The sequence below is a fragment of the Acromyrmex echinatior genome, chromosome 3 (assembly GCF_024713525.1).
Source record: "Acromyrmex echinatior isolate Ae372 chromosome 3, ASM2471352v2, whole genome shotgun sequence".
Taxonomy (NCBI): Eukaryota; Metazoa; Arthropoda; class Insecta; order Hymenoptera; family Formicidae; genus Acromyrmex; species Acromyrmex echinatior.
The window spans coordinates 17,444,417-17,465,048 of NC_141854.1; the positions used below are offsets into that span (position 1 = coordinate 17,444,417).

The 20,632-nt window shown below is 36.4% G+C and overlaps 2 protein-coding genes and 1 long non-coding RNA gene across 13 annotated transcripts; 2 read left to right on the forward strand and 1 right to left on the reverse strand.

Annotated features, from left to right (window-relative positions):
- Positions 1-229: 229 nt before the first annotated feature.
- Liprin-beta (liprin-beta 1) lies at positions 230-10,658 on the reverse strand. 7 transcript variants are annotated; one of them, XM_011063013.2, is made up of 12 exons: positions 5,807-6,100; positions 4,940-5,154; positions 4,444-4,592; positions 3,989-4,343; positions 3,650-3,811; positions 3,457-3,588; positions 3,272-3,350; positions 2,401-2,693; positions 2,091-2,267; positions 1,440-1,811; positions 1,095-1,296; positions 230-640 (listed from the first exon to the last, which is right to left on the reverse strand). In XM_011063013.2, exons 1-11 carry the CDS (start codon positions 5,892-5,894, stop codon positions 1,138-1,140), a joined length of 2,181 nt encoding a protein of 726 aa, XP_011061315.1. In that variant the 5' UTR covers positions 5,895-6,100; the 3' UTR covers positions 230-640; positions 1,095-1,137. The 7 variants fall into 7 exon arrangements, with proteins under 7 accessions (XP_011061315.1, XP_011061308.1, XP_011061300.1 ...); XM_011063006.2 differs by having other exon boundaries at positions 1,200-1,296; positions 3,179-3,350; XM_011062998.2 differs by having other exon boundaries at positions 1,115-1,296; positions 3,179-3,350.
- LOC147910288 (uncharacterized) lies at positions 6,325-7,814 on the forward strand. The gene is made up of 2 exons (XR_015544372.1): positions 6,325-6,406; positions 6,588-7,814. It is a non-coding gene; the product is annotated as an uncharacterized LOC147910288 (long non-coding RNA).
- Positions 10,558-20,112, forward strand: LOC105150144 (uncharacterized). Of its 5 annotated transcripts, none has more exons than XM_011063034.2 (6): positions 10,558-10,697; positions 13,929-14,144; positions 14,563-14,794; positions 15,416-15,684; positions 15,764-16,099; positions 16,361-20,112. In XM_011063034.2, exons 1-6 carry the CDS (start codon positions 10,693-10,695, stop codon positions 16,833-16,835), a joined length of 1,533 nt encoding a protein of 510 aa, XP_011061336.1. In that variant the 5' UTR covers positions 10,558-10,692; the 3' UTR covers positions 16,836-20,112. The 5 variants fall into 5 exon arrangements, with proteins under 5 accessions (XP_011061336.1, XP_087260035.1, XP_011061353.1 ...); XM_087403909.1 differs by lacking the exon at positions 10,558-10,697 and adding an exon at positions 12,328-12,460; XM_011063051.2 differs by lacking the exon at positions 10,558-10,697 and adding an exon at positions 12,596-12,747.
- The last annotated feature ends 520 nt before the right edge of the window (positions 20,113-20,632 follow it).

Below are 20,632 nucleotides of genomic sequence, written 5' to 3' on the forward strand. Positions count from 1 at the left end.
TAGCAAAATAATTAACAAAATTATTGATATAAAATTGATTTTAAAAAATTAATACATAATTATATAAATATTTTTTGTAAAAGTTACAATTACTTTTACACTTAAGACACTACAGATGTGTCACGTAAAAATAAATTTTTTTTCCTAAGAAATAAAAATACATAACATAATTGATTGGATGATATATTGTTCTTACACAAGAGCTAAAAGTGAACAAAGAAATGGAGAATAAGTATAAATTTAATATTTATTTTCAATTTATGAAATACCTATATAATATCTATACATAATTTAATGATTCGTAGTAAAAATATTTATTGTCTATAAAACTGTTAATTTTTATCAAATTTTTTAGTTGACGGCGTTAATGAAACTTTGGCGGTGTCAGAGTTAGCTCTCGTTTATGCAACCTATCAACTTTTATGCAACTCGTAAATGCACATTTTGATGTGATTATGTACTTTACGATACGGATAATCTGGTCCCGGGTGATTCTGGTGTATCTTCGCGCGTTGTCTTAGGAGTTGGATATGTATATATCCATTGTTTTAATATTAAAATATGTTCTCTCTCTCTCTTTCTCTCTCTCTCTTTCATCTACTTCATATGCAACCTCTCCTTTGCCCAGTATCCTCCAAGTCTAAAAAGAATATTATTTTTTTAAGTATATAAAATTAAAATATAAAAAATAAACAATATTTGAAGTGGTTAATAATAGCGCTATATAGGATTCGATGTTTTCATAAAAAGCTTTTGATAAAAAGACAAAGTATGAATTAATGAAGAAATGAATGAAAATTGGTAATAATATAAGCAATATCGATGTAAAAGAGAATTACATAAGCTAATAGTAAAGGTATAATAATAAAAGTATAAGTTAATTGAATTTTAATTTACAATCCGATATATAATATATCCTATAATATATAATATATAATAATCTATATAATCTTTATATGTCATTTATACTCAAGATGAAGTGTTAACAAAAAATAGGTTTTTCTAGAAATAAAAATATGATGTACATAATTTATAAAAGTATAGTCTTACGATCATGATACGATCATTAATATCATTAGTCGAGTTAGACTTACAAGTTAGTTTAGATGATTACCCGAATGAAGCTTTAAATTGTGGTTAGAATGTGGGTGAGTTCAAGTTAGGACTGCCCGGTGTTGACGAGGGCGTTGATGGGGTACCTGGTGGTGACGCTTCCAATGGACAAACCAAATTGCCGAAATCCATCTCGTTTTTACTCTTCTTGCGTTTCAGTGTGAATTGAGATTTCTTTGGTACCTGTGGATAAAATATAATAATTATTTACTATTAAAAAGTATTAATATCATAATAAGATAGGTATAAGAAATAATTACAAGATTGCAAGAACTTTTATCGTATTCTTTAGCATGAGATAAATAATAATAAAAAATATAACGCACCTTTAATCTAGCAGTAAGAGTCAATGGAATAAATCCGAGAGTGCTCTCTATCTCTCGCTTTTGTTGAACTACCTCTCTGCCGAGAATCTGATTGAAATGCGTTGTTAGGTGTCTACGAAGTAGAGTCTTTGCCGGTGGAATGCTGAGCAATGTAGCGAGCAGCTCGGAAGTAAATCGACCTTCGTGAATAATCAAACCGCCATGAACACCGGAGCCGCGCATGTTCGGTGCGTATTCCGCAAGATCCACGACTCGTAGCCATTCCATCACACGATGATTCGTCCAGAGACTCACATTCGTACCATCGGCACCGTTCCCAGTCATAGATCTTCTCTCCAAATTATCAAACTCGAAACTTAAATCTCGTAAAACCTACATGAATTGCATCTCGTTTCAAATATTGACTCCAAATTTATGGTCGATATTCCGTAGAATACAAGCTAATAGTAATGTTACATCAATATTATAATTTCTCACTCAACGATATAAATATAATATATGATATAACACATATTGTACATAACAGTTACATTGGTAACATTGTTGAGAAAAAAATTATAACATTGACATTATTATTAGTTTATGTTCTGCGGATATGTAACTCTGAATATTATAAGCTTATACTATTAATCACATCACATTATAAAGTACCTGAATTCCACGTCTTAAACTGGCGGCGTGCAACTGTGCAGTCACTCCAAGGTTTAAGAGATCCTCTGTGGTCAATCTATGTAAAACTCTACCATCGATCTTGGCATTGTGGAAAGCTTCCTTGTGCTGTGGCAATCCGATATCGTCTAGCCACCGTAACACGGCTGCATTATCCATCTGCGAGATATTAAAAAAGATCTTTATTCTCAAAGAGATTTTCTCATCTAAGAAAATTTGAGAATGAAGATACTTCATTCTCTCTGATATTTCAGAGATAACACAATGAAGTTATAATAACAACGACTGCAACCTTGTGAGAACCGAGAAATCCAGCGCCGTTGCTTCGCTCCGATTCGATGGCATAGAGTAATTTTTTCCTGTGCAGAGTGTTCTTTATGTCGAGCTCTTTCTCTAGTTGAACTTGTGTGGCGTCGAGCAGTTTCGATCCAGTGGCACCCCATCGTCTCAACTCACCAGCGTAACATTCCAGACCAAGATGAGCCAACCAATCACTGACTTCTTCTATACTGAGTTCTGCGAGCGGTTTCGGTGGTAATAATTCTTGCACGCTCACCTCACTAATTACGATTTTCGTTTCTTCCGCTACAATGATAATGTTTGTTTATAAAATCATACACGGTATTAGTTATGAATGTTAAATAATTATATGTATAGTGATCCTTTGCATGATACTGCATCAATTTCGAGATTCTTTGTGGCAATTTTACTCGTATATAATTTTTCAAATACTTTTCTTATCAAAGCATTATACATAATTATAATCAGTAAACTATATTTGGGCTCCATAAAATTCCACAAAGTGATCAAATTATCAAAATTAAAATAAAAAAGAAGCACAATATTTATATGTTTATAAAAATTAATTTAAACTATGAAGGCTTAAAGAATATATTAAATAATGTCCGAATGCATGCGCATCAGCTATGATGAATGATTTGCAAGCGAAGTTATTTTTTCAATTAATCGCAACATGCTGTTACTCGAGTCAATTAATATTGAGATAACGTGTTCATCGTTAAACATATTTTAGCGTGACACCGCATGCTTAGATAAAGATCGATCGGAACCTAGAATAGGAGCGGACAGACATCTCGCAGAGACTCCCCTAACAGCCAAGGGTACCGTCGTATGCGCTCCCGAGACTAAATTTGGAACCTTACCAAATACAACGCCTTTCTTGGATGTCGGTGGCCTGGGAAGACTACTATATTGACCCGTATGTCTGCTGAATCTTTCACCCTGTAGACATAAAACTGCTCAGTAAATTTTATCACAGTATCCTGTATCTACAGTAATATAGAATTTAATATTATAAAATATATTAACTGTTAAAATATGTACTAACATTCGATAAAGGACTTGTACTACGCAGCGATAGATTTTCGTGCTCCAAACTGGCCTGTCTGAGTTTCATTTCGGACAAGGAGGTAAGAAGTTCCAATTTCTGTGTCTCCAAAGCGCTTCTTGATAAAACTTCCTATAAAAACAAACAAGCACATAAACTCTAAATTAATGAGTAACATCACGAGATAGTTTACCTTCTGTAATGCTTCTTCCATCTGTCTCAAAGTATCTTTCTTTTCCTGAAGTAAGCTCTCCAGTTCTTGAATCTTATTCGATTGTGCGTCAACCTGTTCAGACAAAACTGATACTTCCATATGTAATGCTCCACGTTCACTTTCCAACTTTCTCAATCGTTCCTGAAAAATAAATCAATAAAACGATCATTAATACCCTTTTTTAATGAAAAATTTCGTTATTTTGAAATACATGTAAATATTATACATGTAAATATTAAAATAAGGATCAAGGAAAAATTCGCATTTATGATACCACACAGTTAGAAGTTTTATTGAAAGTTCTTTTATACAGTATACCTCGGTCTTGCTATGATAATTATTTAGGCACATATTGCTTCCGCAATGAAATTGTTGCAATGAGCAGTAGTGGTGCGGTCTCTCTCTCTCATGGCAAAGTAGATCGCTATGAGACATAGCTCTTTGATCGCGGTCTACTCTACTGCGGAATCTACGTCGTCTTCTGTCCAAAGAACCGACACATCTTCCCGTCGAGTTTGCTGGCAGAGATGTCGTACTGTTCGTCCTGTTACCTGCATGTATTTCTCGCTCTTTCGCGAATATCGGATCTTGTTGTAGGTGACAAACATGTGGATAATGAGCGACACTTCTCGCATGTTCCTTAACAGCGTGATGCGCGAGATCGCTAGAAATGCTATCGATTTGCAAGAATCGATAATTTTTTAGAATTTATTAAGGATATTTGTATTTTTCGAGCAACAATATAAAAGTTAGAATTCTATATAAATAGTGACCTTGAACACGGCATCGTATAAAGAGATGGGAAACTTCCCAGATGCGCAGTCGACGCCGGGCAGATATTAGCCATACCGTTGGATACTGCACAGATATTAGGCATACTCCCTTGAAGCGCTATCATCTTAGCATACCCGAGTAAGCAAGCCTACAACGATATTATCAATATCTCATGGCGAAAGATATTTCATTTATATTTTTCATATAATCATATTTTACTAATTGCGATATACAATCTTGATCATAAATTCAAAGAATCCTCAATTTATTACAATTTTTTCTTAGAAAAGGCGATAATAAGAACTGACAAAATATTAAAATTATTATAAAGATAAATATTATATTTTCAATAAAACTATTTTTTAAATTTATTTTTCGTTAGATATAAAAAATTAACATTAATTTGTGGGAGTTCTTTATGATCAATACTGTATAAATACGATATTCCTTATCCAAATGACTTTTTTAAATTCGATTTCTCTATCTTAGATCTACCTGACATAAACACTCCTGCGATCGGTAAGCTGTCTGGCAAGCGATTGTCGGTTCAGATAGATCTGCTCTGCTATCCTGTGAATAATCCTCGACGTACTCGTCACCTTCGTCAGAGTTAGTCGACGTGCCCGACGAATCGTAGCCCTCTGAGGGCGTCCATCGACTGTTCCAACGCTTTATAGTCGACGCCGCGTCGGACGAGTCCGACTGAGAATCTGAATTTAGATACGTTTGAAGCTTTTTTTAATTCACGCACATGAAAGGTTCAAGAAGTTCCTTCCATCGACAGTGCGATGAATTTTCTAAGATTATAACACGCTCCGATCTATTTTTCGCATGACCTCGACGAATATTTATTTTATCAGAAATTGAAACAATAATCGATCCCGCGTACTATACTCGTACTCGAGATTATGAGTCAATGAACGTATGTGCCTTCGACGGTCAACTACGGCGCGTTCCGTAGTTAAGGCAATCTATTTCGAGCATGCCATTTATTCGAGCACCATCAAAAGCATAACTTCGGTGCACTGGCCAGCCAAAGTGAGCTAGCCAGCCACACGATTTTAGTACTGAAACTCGACGAGTCCCGCAAACTCGTCTGTCGGACGTCTGCCAAGTTATATCGTGCTGTTTAATCGAAATCGAATATCATGGCTTTGCTTTCGCGAAAGTCGTAAACGCGAAAGTCATAGAAATATGTAACTTTCACATTCGATTGAAAATACAAAATTGACCTACTCGAGACGTACTTTGATTCGGGCGATATCGGAAAATAAGTCCCGATTTAATCAAATACTATTGTCGCTTTAATTTTCCAATCTTGTATGATGTCACGCGGAATGGGAAAAAGGGTTAAAGAGAAACCTTTCGCTTGTCCTTTGTCCTCTTCTTCCATTATGGGAGTGAGATCCTTCCGTTCTCCAACGATACCGTCGCTCCAGGTGTTCTCCATGATAAATTTTATGCTGTACGTTTTATTTTACTAAATTATTGCGCTTGCTTTCTAGTCGCGCTGACAATCGATATAAAACACATTACGATCTTATGCCTGGTCCAGTGAAAGATGTATTAACGTCAGAATACTTTTTCCAATAAAAATCACATTTCCATCACTTACTTTCTCTCACAATATTTATTATAATAGACACTTGGTGTGACGTTGTCAGATATCGTGCATCGTGCAAAGTGTATTCAGGATTCTGATATCGGCAGGTTTGTACACAATCGAACGTTATCTCGGTGAAGTGCACTCTCGCGTTACCAGCCGCGACATCGTCTCCGCCGAAACTAAAATTAACGTCATGAAATCCTTCGTGAAGAGCGGGAGGGAGCTCGCAAAAGAGAAAGAAGGAGAGAGAGGAGCAATTTATAAATAGATTAATGTACTCTCTTCTCGTTACCTATGACGATCGCAACTATTAAATGCTTCTCATCATTAGCTATTTAAACTGCATAAAAAATAAGGTAATGAAAATGTAACTATAAAAATGCATAAAAAATTATCTTCGCTTGTTTATACACACACACGCGCGCGCGCGCGCGCGCACGCACCATATGTGTGTGTGTGTGTGTGTGTGTGTGTGTGTGTGTGTGTGTGTGTGTATATACATAGAAATTATTGTCAATTATATACTTACTTTTGTAGGCAAGAGAGAAATTCTACCGACAATATATACTGACATAGTTATGAAAACTATAGTTATACACGCATAGTTATGAAAACGATGGCAATTAAAAATGGATTCTTAAGCCATGGTCGATTTCGACCGCTGTCGATCGATATCAAATCCGTGATTACGATCCAATGATTACAAAGTCAAACGTCCGGATGTACGCACGGACATACGTGACCGATGTACATCATGGCGATTAAATACGCGTGCGAACACGTGCGTACCGATACACAGCGTGTACCGGATGCGAACGCGGCTCCGGATGCACGAGGCGGACACCACACGTGTTCCTCGCACGACATCCGAGTTGATCGCGAAAATTGTTCCTATTTCCGGAACATGTCATCTTGAAAAGCGGAAGGGCAAAATTCTGAGGAGATGACGCTTATCCTTCGGTCGTTGACGAGTGTGCGAGTAGCATAAAATCGCTGGGACAGAGGCTGGAACAGCTATCTGTTTGTTAGCTTACCGGCTGCATCCACGCCAAGAGGATGTTTTGAGTGACGCCATCGGGCGGCGGGGGTGGCATCGGTGCGCCCTTTATCGCAGTTACCAGATTCCTTGCCGCCTCTTTCACCGAGTTCTTCCACTCCGAACTACTCTCGGCCGAACTTTCGGCACAAGCACCTGCAAATGTATTTATAATATAATAATTGCGCAGAAAGTAATCACAATGTCATTCGAATGTCATTCAATACTAAGGTAAGGATAAGGTAGGCTTATGAGATCTGCGATCTATTATACTTTAAATTCATTATACTTTAAGTGAGTCCAGAATTTCAATCAGGAAGGAGCAAAAATTATTTATTTTTACACAAAATTTTTACACTTATTAAAATATTTGTATTAAAATCAGCCTTCGAGAATTTTCAGCAAATTTTCTAATTCACATATAAGGCGTAAGTTACAAATTGAGCGATAAACATTTAATTTTTCATTATAAAAATAATTTTCACAATTCATTTCTTCTTGTCAAAATTTAAGGGAAAGAGGCAAAAATCCTCCTTCCTCCCTTGAGAGGGAAACCCAAGTTTTAAATATATACATCAAGTGGATATAAAAAAATTATAGGTTTGCCTGATTTTTAAAATGAATATTTTTCTATCTTTTTTTTAATGACATAAAATCTATAGTATTTATCCCCCTATTTTTCTTTTATAATATATCGCATTAATAACGTATTTACAAAATACAGAATTCTCAAATATATTCATATAAATGATACATTAAAATCTATTACATCCATATTTGATATGTACACAAGTGACATTTGTACCAGAAATAATGTCGTCCATCTGGAGCAACGCGGCCTCCAGCATCTTGCTGGCCTCGTTCGAACTCTTTCCCAGGAATGTCGATTCGCCCGCCTGCGCCGTCGTGCCGTTTCTCTCCTCACCTTTGCCCATCACTTAACGCTGCAAGAGGAAAATTATCATTCTTAACTGTTGATATTTTCACTCCGAATAATATTTTTCCGACACGCTCTGCAAAATCCTTCTTTAAAACTCGATATCTCTATGAATGGAAGTACTTGCTGAATGTTACACGCGAAACGACATGAAAGCTCAACCGCTGATTCATAGGCTTTCCAGACGACGTAAGTGCAACGTCGCGAGGTGCGATGCACTGTAGATATAATTGTGCGACGTTCAGGACTGTTCCATTTAGTCAATAGCATGCGGGTGAGAGAAATTACACAAATGGATTCTAAATTATGTAATCACATTTTTTAATAATTTTGTTCTTATAACATTTTATATAAAATTGCAATTATATCTAATAAAAACGAGATATTTGCTCGAGAAAAATTTATTTAAATAATTTCGAATTGTATTCTATTATATTGTTTTTAAATTAATTTATAACGAAAAATATTTGCAGCAGATTAAAGCAAAAAACTACAGTTGAAAGTAGCTTTATAACTTTATTGTTTGTTATAGAATTTTTTTAGAGATATCTGTAGTAAACAAGAAGACTTTTTTACTGTATAGTAAAAAAGAAGAAATAGTTTTCCTTTAGTAAACTGCAGTAAAATCGTAAGTTTCTAAAACAATTATTTGCGAAAATATCTTCAATTTGATCATTTTCTAAATTTATTTGCGGGTTATATGTATATCGACCTTAAAGTTTTTCAAAAATGAACACAATTATCTTCAAAATTTAGACACCTGAATCATAAATAAAAAAACCAACATAATTCTAGCCAAAAATAGAGATATCGCTTACATCGAGCTCGAAATCCATCGAAAAGCACTTAACATATATAAAATGGACATAAATTCTTATCAGTGATAAAACATATGAATTTGATAATTAATCGCAAAAAAAAAAGATAAAGTGAGATATGTGAGAACCACAAGAGAAAGAGAAAGAGAGAGAGAGAGAGAGAGAGAGAGAGAGAGAGAGAGAGAGATTGAATGTCATGAGACGATCACTCGGATCTTTACCGTAGCATCTCATGATAAGAATGATCACCGGAGCTCACAGATATAGTAAAACAATGACAATCACACAAAGAGATAACACGCATGCAAACGACGATCAACAGGTACTGAAGAGCAACGCCCAACATTCTGCCACCATAACATATACCATGTCACTGTCTCTATCTGTCTCTCTTTCTCTCTCACTCTTCTCTCTCTTTTTCTCCGTCTTCGTTAATTCTTCTTCACGAGCGCAGCTGTATCAAGCTCAAATAAATCATTTCGCGCGTTTACAAATTATTTATGTACTTTCCTGGAGCGCTCATTTATAAATTAATATATAAGATAAATATATCCAGATAGCCAAATCTGTTAAAAAATAGACTGTTACAAAGTACTCATTGTTTGTTTTATCGGCAGAATGTCAGCAGAAATATAATAGAATCCAATGGCACTGCAGAAACCGAGCAGAATTTGCTATTTTGTAATAATACATTTAATTTAAATGATCATAAAATGATAGACTCTGTTCGGTTTTTGCTGGCAATCTGCTCAGATTATTGACAGGTTCAAGCTCCAATCTACTGACAAACTAGATCTGTTCTCTTTCCATATTCCAGGTCTGAATTTCTTACATAGTTCATGTTTTGTCCTTTTTTCTCCAATATAAAAAGAAACAAATGAGGGCAAAAAGTTCTGGAGTATGGAAACATAACAAATCTACTTCTGGCATACTTAACATTTTATTTAATACACAGAGTAGCTATTAAGTAGATTTTAAGTGTGATTGTTCACACTAATTCAAGAAAACTTCATATGATCATGTATCCGAAAGAACTTAGTTTCAAATATCAAGGTGTCAAAGTTAAAGGTAAAAAAAAGTTTGGTTTTTTCTAAAAATTTTAGAAATCATTTAAGTTATTGTAATAGAACTTTAAATATATATAAAATTTTAGCAAAAAACTCGAATGATTTTCGAAATTTTTGAAAAAAACCAAATTTTTTTCCTCAACTTTGACATCTCTTGAATCTCTGAAACTAAGTCGTTTCGAATATATGAAGTTTTCATCTTGGATTTTTTATGCATTCCTTAAAATCATTTAGATATAATAGCCACCCTACATTACAGGTGAGTCAATAAATAATCTTAATTTTGTTCTAAAAAAATCAAGATATACATTAAGAATACTTATTGACTCATTCACTATATTACATATACACAGTATATATTACATCGTTATTAACATAATTATGTACGAAATAGATGCGAAGAAGAGCACTTCCTTAATTTCTCTACTTATCTATTTATCGATTTATTACAACATATTTTCAAGAAATTAATAAGGACGTAACATATCGGGGAGGCGTGGGGATAGAAATTATATGACGTCTCAGAATTGCAAATTACCTGTTTACGTCAGTCGGGATCCGTCGACTTGCGGATATTGGCCGTACGTACGATAAGCATTGATGACACTTACTGAAATATGAAATTCGTGAGACGATAATCAATCCGCGCCGACGTCACAACAATGATCCTCGCTGTCCGCAACGAGGCATAACGGAATTCCGGTCAAGTTTCGCGAGAAGTCAACAAACAACGTAGTTGCACGCAGCGGAGCGCAGTGAAGTGCACCGCGAACGCGAATCGGAAATGAGGTGAGGTTAGGTCGGATCGGAGTCGCACTTCACGGAATCGATACAATATGCAGCGAGAAACCGCGCGTTATCGAGAAACTACTTGATCACATTGGATATCACACTGGATATCACTCATCCGACGATATTAAAAGGAAATTGCGTCGCTTTTGATGACTCCATTTTCACTCCTATCACGTTCTTGAGTTAAAATTCACGAGGGTTTTTAATAGTTAGTAGGATTTAGTGCCTTCAATCTCATCGCCTTGAGGATGACTTTCCAGCAAGAGTCAAGAGTCAAATACAATAATATAAATGAGACAATGTAACAATGAATTATTTATGAGCTCTTGTTATTAAATATTAAACAAAACTTAAAGGTTATAAGTGTTTTCCAGCAAGAGACACAGATGACAGTTGTAAATGAATGAACCATTACACCCTCATTTTGCCAATTCCAGCAAATGAGAATGGATTGAAATGAATTGAAATGGATTCAGATTTTCAGAAATATTGATTCACGAATATTAAAATAAATGCTTTTCAATTCTGAATGCATTTTTATTCATTCATTTATAGGAATTGCATGGAGCATATCTCTCTTTCAATCTAAAAATAATATTAGCTTTTTCTGTGCACAACACACATTGTGAATACTGTTCAATTCAAAATTTTGTGTATAGGAAATGCAGTTTTTCAATCCAATTGTATCCAATTGAATCCAATTGAATCTAATTAAATCCCAGAAAAAATATTCGCTATTTAAAATACGCATTCGGATAGAAAAAAATTTCAATCCATTTTAATCCATTCTCATATGATGGGATGTTAAATAAAAATGAACTGATTACTGTGTTATATATTTTTTGCTGGAAACCACCATAAAAGATCACTATAAACTTTCTCCTGCTGGAAAGACTCATATATGACGCTTAGGTACTAGAATTCTTGATGTACATTCCTTTCAAATAATTTTGCCCAACTTAATATAATTGTAAATAATTCCAATTTTGTCCCAATGACCTTTTTTGATTAAATATCTATTTTTTTATTCTTGAATTATTGTACACTTCTTAGATTTCAAATAAAAAAAGCATATATATATATATATGTTAGTTCAGTATTTAATAAAAGCAAGAAGGAAAGTTAAGAAAATTCTAGTGCAGCATGATGCAGCAGTAAAAACAAACTTATGTAATAATTCACATAAGTGGATTAGATGAATGGATGAATAGATAGATAGCTCTATTTATCTTGCGCTTCAGGATTAATCCTTTCGAACGCTCAAGCAAATTCCACAACGATGTGCTAAACAAACATTTACAGTAATAAATCAATAACACTATAAAACAATAAAAAAATCACAAAAGAAAAATGATTGTAATAAAAAAAATGTTAGGGAACAGCAGCGTGAATCGAGGAAATATCCGAAACATCCCGGAACATTAATCATCTATTGCGCGTAAACACGCCGTACGATGGCGAAATAACGACATATGACGTTTGACAGGTCAGGAATTGAAATACGCGCGCGATATCACGATACCAACCTCGGATCGCGCGGTGAGGTTAGGTTCGCGCGAAGGAGTTGCGCGCGCGGCCTCGATCGCGAGGTCGGCGTGAACTGTGAAGTTCGCCGAGGTTCGCACGTCGCGATTCCCGCATCGGCGTCGTCGGCGCGATATCAGGGTATCACGCGGTATCCGTCAATCGACGAGCTACGGAGCGGATCCGCGTCGTCGTTGTGAACGTCGGCGACGCGGTTGGCAGCAGTGTCGATATCGGTGAGCGAGAGAAGTGCCGTACGGACACCTCGCGCTTCCGTTACATTTTATTTGTGTGTGGCCGTGCGCGGGTATTGCGGGGAGGAAACGGAGGAGAGAGAGAGAGAGAGAAAGATAGAGTGAGAAGAAGAAAAATAAAAGTGTCGGGGAGATGCGTGTGTTGCGGCAGCGATCGAGCGATCGTGAGACGTGAGTGTCGGGCGGCGCGCGAGGACGAGCGAAATTCCGTCGTGGCGTCGAGGAAGGTGCGGAAGGTGCACCCGCGGTCCCGATCCCCCCCGTGGAATGTGAGTAAGTGGCACGCAAAACCGAGAGCGAGAGAAGTGTCCCCCGTCTCCGTTCCGTTCGTACGTTTCGTCCTTTCCCCCTTTCCCCCCTTTTAGCCCACTCCTCCTCTCGTTCGCCAATCGTTTTTTTCTCTCGCCTCCTCCGCCGTCGCGCGCGCGACCGCCAGAGACTTTCCGCGGAAAAGCCGCGAAAACTACGTCACGAGTGACGGATTCGGTCGAAACTGGGACAAAGTGCAGTGCACTCTGGCATTGCGCTTTACCACCAGGTGTTTCTATGCCGTAATCTTCCCAGGATTGGGTAACACTCGTACCGTTGCACCTTGCTCTCTCTCGGACACCCTTCTCGGAGTCGCGTATTCACGCGCGTGCTCTCTCTCTCTCTCTTTTTCCCTCTCTGTTTCTCTCTCTCTTTCGCGCGGAGTATCTCGCAAAAATCCGCACGGTTGACAGCGCCTGACAGAGAGATATACGGGTATCGGAGCCGCCGGAGAGAGAGCTGACAGGTAAAGGTGGCATCGAGCGCGCGACGGCGCGAGATGCGAGCGGACGCGAGCTCGCGCGTAACGTCACGGTGATCGACAGTGTTAAATGGTGAGACACACTCTCTCTCTCTCTCTCTCTCTCTCTCTCTCTTTCGCGCCGTCAAGACGCGCGATTAAAACAGCGGTTTCGTTTCTCCGAGGATTCGCGATGTCGACGAGAGATTCGCTCGCACTCTCGCTACGCGTGAGCGAGCGAACGATCACTAGTTCTACGTAGCGATTAGCAAAACGTGTTCCTGCATCGCGCTTTAAAATTTCGCGACGTGTCCGCGAACGTGGTGACGACGAACGGGTTGACGCTATGTAGGGCACGACGATATCGGGTCGAGTGTCTCGCGCGACGAGCCTCCCGTTCGCTCGACACGGCGAAATATGGAACGCGAAGCGCGTCAGATGATCGATCCTTCCTTGCAGTTCCCTGATAATGCTTCTCGGTTCTTCGGAAAGTTAACGAAAGTGTGATCCGTTTAAAGAGATATAGTTGTATTTAAATGAGTGAATGGTGATCGGTGATTTGACGTTTTTGACGTTTTTGACGTTTGGGACTCTCAAAGCTGTTATGTGAATTCAATGGGTAGCTGCTCGTGTTTGATGCTTAAGAATAAACTTGATTAATCCAAGTATTTGTCGTCTTAGGTTAGATGACGGACTCAAGATAGTCCTTCCGCCTGGTAACATGTCAGATGGGGTTGACGGTGGTGGTGGGGAAAACGAGGTAGACTCCCATTCCTCTTCGCAAGCCGAAGCTGGGGACTCTTCTAATCATAGGGAAGAAGAGACGTTGGATCCTGATAACGAAGCAGCTCTCAATACAAATTATGACAGTAGCGATGGAGCTGTTCCTGCGTTTAGGTGAGATTCAAAACATAGCTTTATTGTGTGATTAATCTTAAAGTTTATTTTGCAACCGTTGAGACTTTTCTTCGCAGCGATAAGACTATTTCTCTAGATCTAAATATATAATCTAATTAGTACAAAGAAAATTTACAACAGTTGTAAAATAAGCATTCTGCTGAATGTAGTTATGATTGCATTTAGCAGAGAAAGCAGCTTTGCAACTGTTGTAAAGTAATCCTTTGATGTGATTGGTCTGACCCTTAGTTTCTCACTAGATCTAGATAAATCAATCATATTAAAGAATTGTACAACAGTTACATAGTTGCTTTTTCTGCACAGTCATTATCAAGCGACAGTTATCAGCTGATTAGAACGATATTCTATTTTGATTCCATTTCTTGATTATATATATCCAATTTCTTTAATTTCATAGATGTGATAGATGCGACAATTACGAGACTATAAATAAAACGGCTTTCTCCGCTCACCAAGATCAATGCCTGGCAAGTGGCGAAGCTGGAGAAAGTGCTGAAGGCATAGAAGGAACAGAAAATGATGGGGATGCGGAAGAGGGCCATTCGGGGATCAGGTCTCACAGAAAGATGTTTGAATGTGATGTTTGTAATATGAAATTTTCAAATGGAGCTAATATGAGAAGACACAAAGTGAGTATAGGAAGATTATATAATAAAAAGACTTATGTTGATGTTACTTATGATGCATTACACATTTAACACTGGATTATTATCGATTATTATTGATTATTTCTATTTTTTAGATCAATATTATATTAAATTAATTTATTTTTTATGTAAAAGATAGAACTGAAATTTTTTGATTTTCCAATAATTATATCTTTTGTACTGATATTTGATGTTTTATTACTTCCTTTATTTTTATAGTAATTTATTTATTTGATTCTTTTTTTAGTGAGTAACACATGTTTGTACGTATTAATTGGTTATCAACAAAAGTAAATAGAATTTTTAGGTATAGAGTGATGGGCAACCTTTTATTAAGATTTATACTTTCAAAAATAAGTAAAATCTTGCTGGTTATAACGTGTATTTTGTTTGCATAAAATAAAAGGTATGATTTATATTTTCGACTATGTGGATTGCAAAAAATTCACAGCCGAGCTTCCAGGTTGCGCATCACTGCTATAGGCGATAGTGTAAATATATAATTCTTTTGAATTATATATTCTTATGCTCTTAAATAATCATTCTTCATACTAAATAAATATAGTTATGAACGTTTAATCTATTCCCCCTTTTATCTTTTAGATGAGGCATACAGGTGTAAAACCATACGAATGTCGGGTATGTCAGAAGAGATTCTTTCGGAAGGACCATCTTGCGGAACACTTTACGACACATTCAAAAACTTTGCCATACCATTGCCCGATATGTAACCGAGGTTTCCAAAGACAAATCGCGATGCGTGCTCACTTTCAGAACGAACACGTCGGTCAGCACGATATGGTTAAATCGTGTCCTCTCTGCAATTATCGTGCGGCTACCATGAAATGCCTTAGGTTGCACTTCTTTAATAGGTAAGTGCGTGAATTATTTAAGGAAAGTGTCATTGCTCTCATATATCATATATATATATATATATCTTATTGTTTGTAGACATGGAATAGATTTAGATAATCCAGGACCAAATAGCTCTACATCCATAATGAATAGTTGCACGTCCGGAGAGGCGATGCCTTCGGCACCTCTGTCTGATAGCGGGGATAGTACTGGCAACCGTTCGACCGACAACGCCACGCCCCCCATGCATTTCCTTACGCCCCATGTGGAGATATCCATTCCTTATCCCGAACAAGCTGCCAATCAACGAAATCCAAGTCCTGCCCCGTTGAACGGAGACAGTCCCAATAGTCCTCAGAGCGCCGACAGCAATAGCAATGCACCAAGCAGTAGTCATCATCAATTATCTATCAATAGCAGTACCATTCATAGGTGAGCATCTAAAAAATCACTAAATTTATTAGTTTATAAAATTTATTAATATTTATTGCAATGATTAATTGTCAAAAATTATTACAAATTATTTATTAGAAATTTGTATAATCTTTATGTATTAACGTTAATCTTTATAATTATTAACTTCGATTTGATTGATAAATTATGTGTGCTTATAGTTTAGATATTAGAAATACCGACAATTAATTACAATCCAAATGACATAAATTACAGATCGGATTTTCGCATTTTTCTTAGGAACGTAGGCGGAGGCGACGAAGCTATTACACCTTCGATCTCCTTAATACCCATCAAGCAGGAGCCAAACAGCAACGGTATGGATGATAGTGGGGCGACATCGAGCAATCTACCATTACCATCGCTAATCAAGGTGTCGCCATTAAAATCGTTGCTGCGCGATGATCTTCGCCGTAAGCTTTCCACCAGTACCACCAATAACAACAATAACAGTAGTAATAACAGCGGTTGCGGTGGCGGCGTTAATTCTAATCCACACTCGAGGGGCGAACCACCCACTTCGACCAGGCCGGATCCTCGTACGAGCGGCCTCCAGTGCACTCACTGTCGCATTACATTTCCGGATCAAACGTTGTACTTCCTTCACAAAGGTTGTCACAGCGAGAGTAACCCGTGGAAGTGCAATATTTGCGGGGAGCAGTGCTGCAATCTGTACCAGTTCAACTCGCATTTACTGAGTAAAAGTCATCAGTAGCTGGGAGGAGAAAGCAGAGAAGTATCCGCAATTAAGAAATTCGTTTTTCCTTTTCCCATTTCTTCTACTTCTTTTCTTTTCCTTCTTCGTTAAACGAAACAAAACGGCAGGAGATTCGGTATGTATGTATCTTACATACGTTCAGTGTTCATTAGCATGAAGGTATAAGTATTTTCTGCGACATGTCCAGACATATTTCTCGCTAAAATATAATTTCAGAAACGCATAAGAATGCGCCGAAATATAACGGTAAATCAGTTGTAAATTGAATTGTAAATTATTTTTAAGAATTCGAGAGAGGGTATGTCTGTTCCCTCAGAAAATAATGTACAAAGCGCGACAAATTGTGCCTTTCCTTTAAAAAGAGAAAAAGGAAGAGAAAATTGCGAGAAAAAAAGAAATTGCCAACACACTCGTCCATCATGCTGTTATATTATATGAACTATCCGTCCATAGGGCTTTATCGAGATATATTCCGAGCTCTATCATTAGTCTTAAATTAATAAAGTAAGTATAGAAATGCAACGGGGTACGTTGCGAATTGTGAAAAGTAAAAAATATATATATATATATATATATATACATAGCTATGTTGTGCTTTCATCGCAAAAAAGTGCGACATTAAAATTTCATGTATTGGGTCGGAACAAAAGTTCATAGAGCTACGAATTTCGTTACAGTTGCTTAAATGTTAAAAATTACTAAAATTTAAATTAAAAAAAAAAAAGTTTTAAAACTTAAAATCTCTTTCGAAAGGTGTCTTTTGAGTTTGGTAATTTTTTGCAAAATAGGAAATTTCTTATTTTATAGGCCTGTCATGTGCCCAAAAAAGACTTGCAAAATTTTTGGCTTTCTAACAAGCTTACAATTTTATAATAAAATCATTTATTAAAAATATTCTTAAGGTTTTTGATACTGAGTTATCACGGATTAAATATGCTCATAATTCCGTTTAAAGATTGTCAAACCGCAATTAAAAAAACAGATTTTTAAAGCTAAAACTTTGCTCTATCGAATGATATAATTGCCAAATTTTTTTAAAAAACATATGATATAAATAAAATAATATGCTACGAACTTTTATTCTAACCTGATAAATAGATAGAAATTATTTAGTTGACGTTGTGCGGTTTGGATGATAGAGGCAAGGCGCGGATATAATCCATCAGAAGTTTATTTTGTAGATTGAGGGAGAGAGAAGGAAAGAAACGCATTTATATTATTGTTTTAAGGCCAGGCCCTCTAAAGACAAAGAAAAATTGTGCAAAATATGTAGAAGAAAAAGAAAGTATGTATATTTTTTGTTTTTGAGTGTTTAAAACCTATGCGCGTAGAATTTATATAGTAGAAGAGCAATATCACGAATTATCGAACAATTATGTATCCTTTAATAATTTCGCGATGTGGATTTTCACACGGATTCGAGAAGCAGCTCTATCGAGATATTGTACAAATTTGAAGAATACGAAACGTTGCGTTCATCGAAAGAATGTCGGCACGACGTGTTGATACATGTGGATACCGTTGTATCGCGACGCGACAGGTATTGCCGCGAGTTCCATCTATTCTTCTTTCTCCTTTAGATAGGAACGTTGCGTCGCAGTGAGAAACCAGTGTAAAACCGCGAAGCGAGGATGTACAGGATACAAAAGCTAGCCGGGCGTGCGTTATTAATTATTAATACGACAGGGGGCAAGTTCGAGAGGTGTGACTTTTTAGCCGAGGGCTCGTACGTACCGGGCAGGTATCTCGATCCGTTCACTTTGGCTAGGGTCGCCTCTCTCCTCCTTTCTCGCCTTTGATTCGATAAATATTTTATATATAAATATTTGTACAGAGAGAAAAAGAGTATTAGAGGAGAGAGAAAGCACGAAGGGAAGAACATTGAGATAGCGTATATATATGTGTGTATATATATGTATATATATATATATATATATATACACACATATATACATATACATATATGTATGTATACACGTAGAGTCACGTACATAACAGCAGATACACACAGATATATGTATACACGGATATTATTATATAAATATATATATAAATATATATATATATATATATATATATATATATATATATATGCCGTTTCACGCAATGAGACGAAGAAATATACGTACACGCGGACACTGCTGTAAATGGTTGTAGTTATTTAAAATAACTATTCTGTATATCGCATAGTATTTAATACGATTATAATTATTTATTAGAGTCTAAGTAATTTATTATTGCTTTGCATTCCAAGAGGACCGGAGACCACGGGACTATACGATTAAATAAGCGAATGTCTTAATATTATATTAACGGTGCTTTTCTAACAGAGCCGACGTCGCATAATATAATTTATAACGGGCGAATTTTCACGTGTAAAACAAAAAAGATAAAAAAACAATGAGCGCCGAGAGAAATCCGTCGGGCAGATCTCTCGCGCATAAACGAATGCAACGTACACGAATTATTACTATCTTCGATCGATATAACGTATTTAAGAGCTATCGCGAAACTACCACTATTTTGTACGCAGGGCACGTATGTTCATTATTAGGAACACGTTCGTCATTCGCACTTTCGATCCTTATTATTAAATCATTGACGTACAAATCTTTTTAGATACCTTTACAAAAAAAAAAAAAAAATGCGCGCGCTTGTCGTACTCTCGTGCGGCTCCTCGGGGCGGAATCGTGAACAAAAAAAGTGCCTGATTGGGATTATTTCATCGAGGATAAAAGAAGTTGTGTATAATTCGTGCGAGGAAAGGGATAGGAAACTTTAGTCGAAAAGAATGAGAAAAAAAGAGAAAGAAGAACGGAGAAGAGAGCGAAAGATGTGATTAAAAAATGCAGATGTACTAAACACTGGAGCGTGTGTTAACCCGTGTTCACACCATATGTGCTTACCGCTTTAGCGTATATAGCGACGCCTTTACACTGTGATCACGTTTACAAAGAAAATAGTCTTAAAGCTAGAAGATAGACGTAAAGGTATATATCTTAGGGCAAGCGAGAGTACGACGAGCACAGCCTTGAGTGTGAGACAGGCGTTTAGACACCCACGACAAGCCACCCACACCCACCTTATTCCCTCGACTTTCCCTTCCCCCCCACCTTCCCACAATTTATTTATACATACGAATAAAGATATATTTAAATCGATAAGAATGGAATTAAAAAAAAATATTGTTGATGTTACTACGGTGTAATGGGTACAATCTAAATACATGAATATTATGTATATAAGGAATAGAACGGAGAGAATTTTTATCGTACACGTCTTATTCTCTTTCTTTCTGGCTCACCAGTCTCTAACTTCCCTGTAATAGAATCCAGGCTTTGTGCGTGACGGCACGTATAAGCTCGCAATTTACTCGTTCTGTTACTTCGTCAAGAATTACTTCTTAGAAAGTATTATACAACACAATTTTCAATAATAATATCGGAAATGTGTAGATAATAAAATTAATTGATTCATATCTCTGCGTCTTAAAGCGACATACTCATAATTTTCCAGAAATAGATGTATAATATTATTTATTCCGTAATTTTTAAATTTAATATCTATTAGTAAAAATATCGAAAAATATTTGTCTAGCTACAAGCTATTTAAAATAAAAAGCTTTTCGCAAAAATAAAAATTCAAAATATTCAAAAATAAATAGAATGTCATTTTTTTTTTATTTGAGAGAAAATAGGCATTAATCATTTTTTGATTGAAAATTATTTAAAATAAAAGACTTTCTAAAATTAAATTCTAAAATATTTCGAAAAATATAGAATAAAGAAATGTAA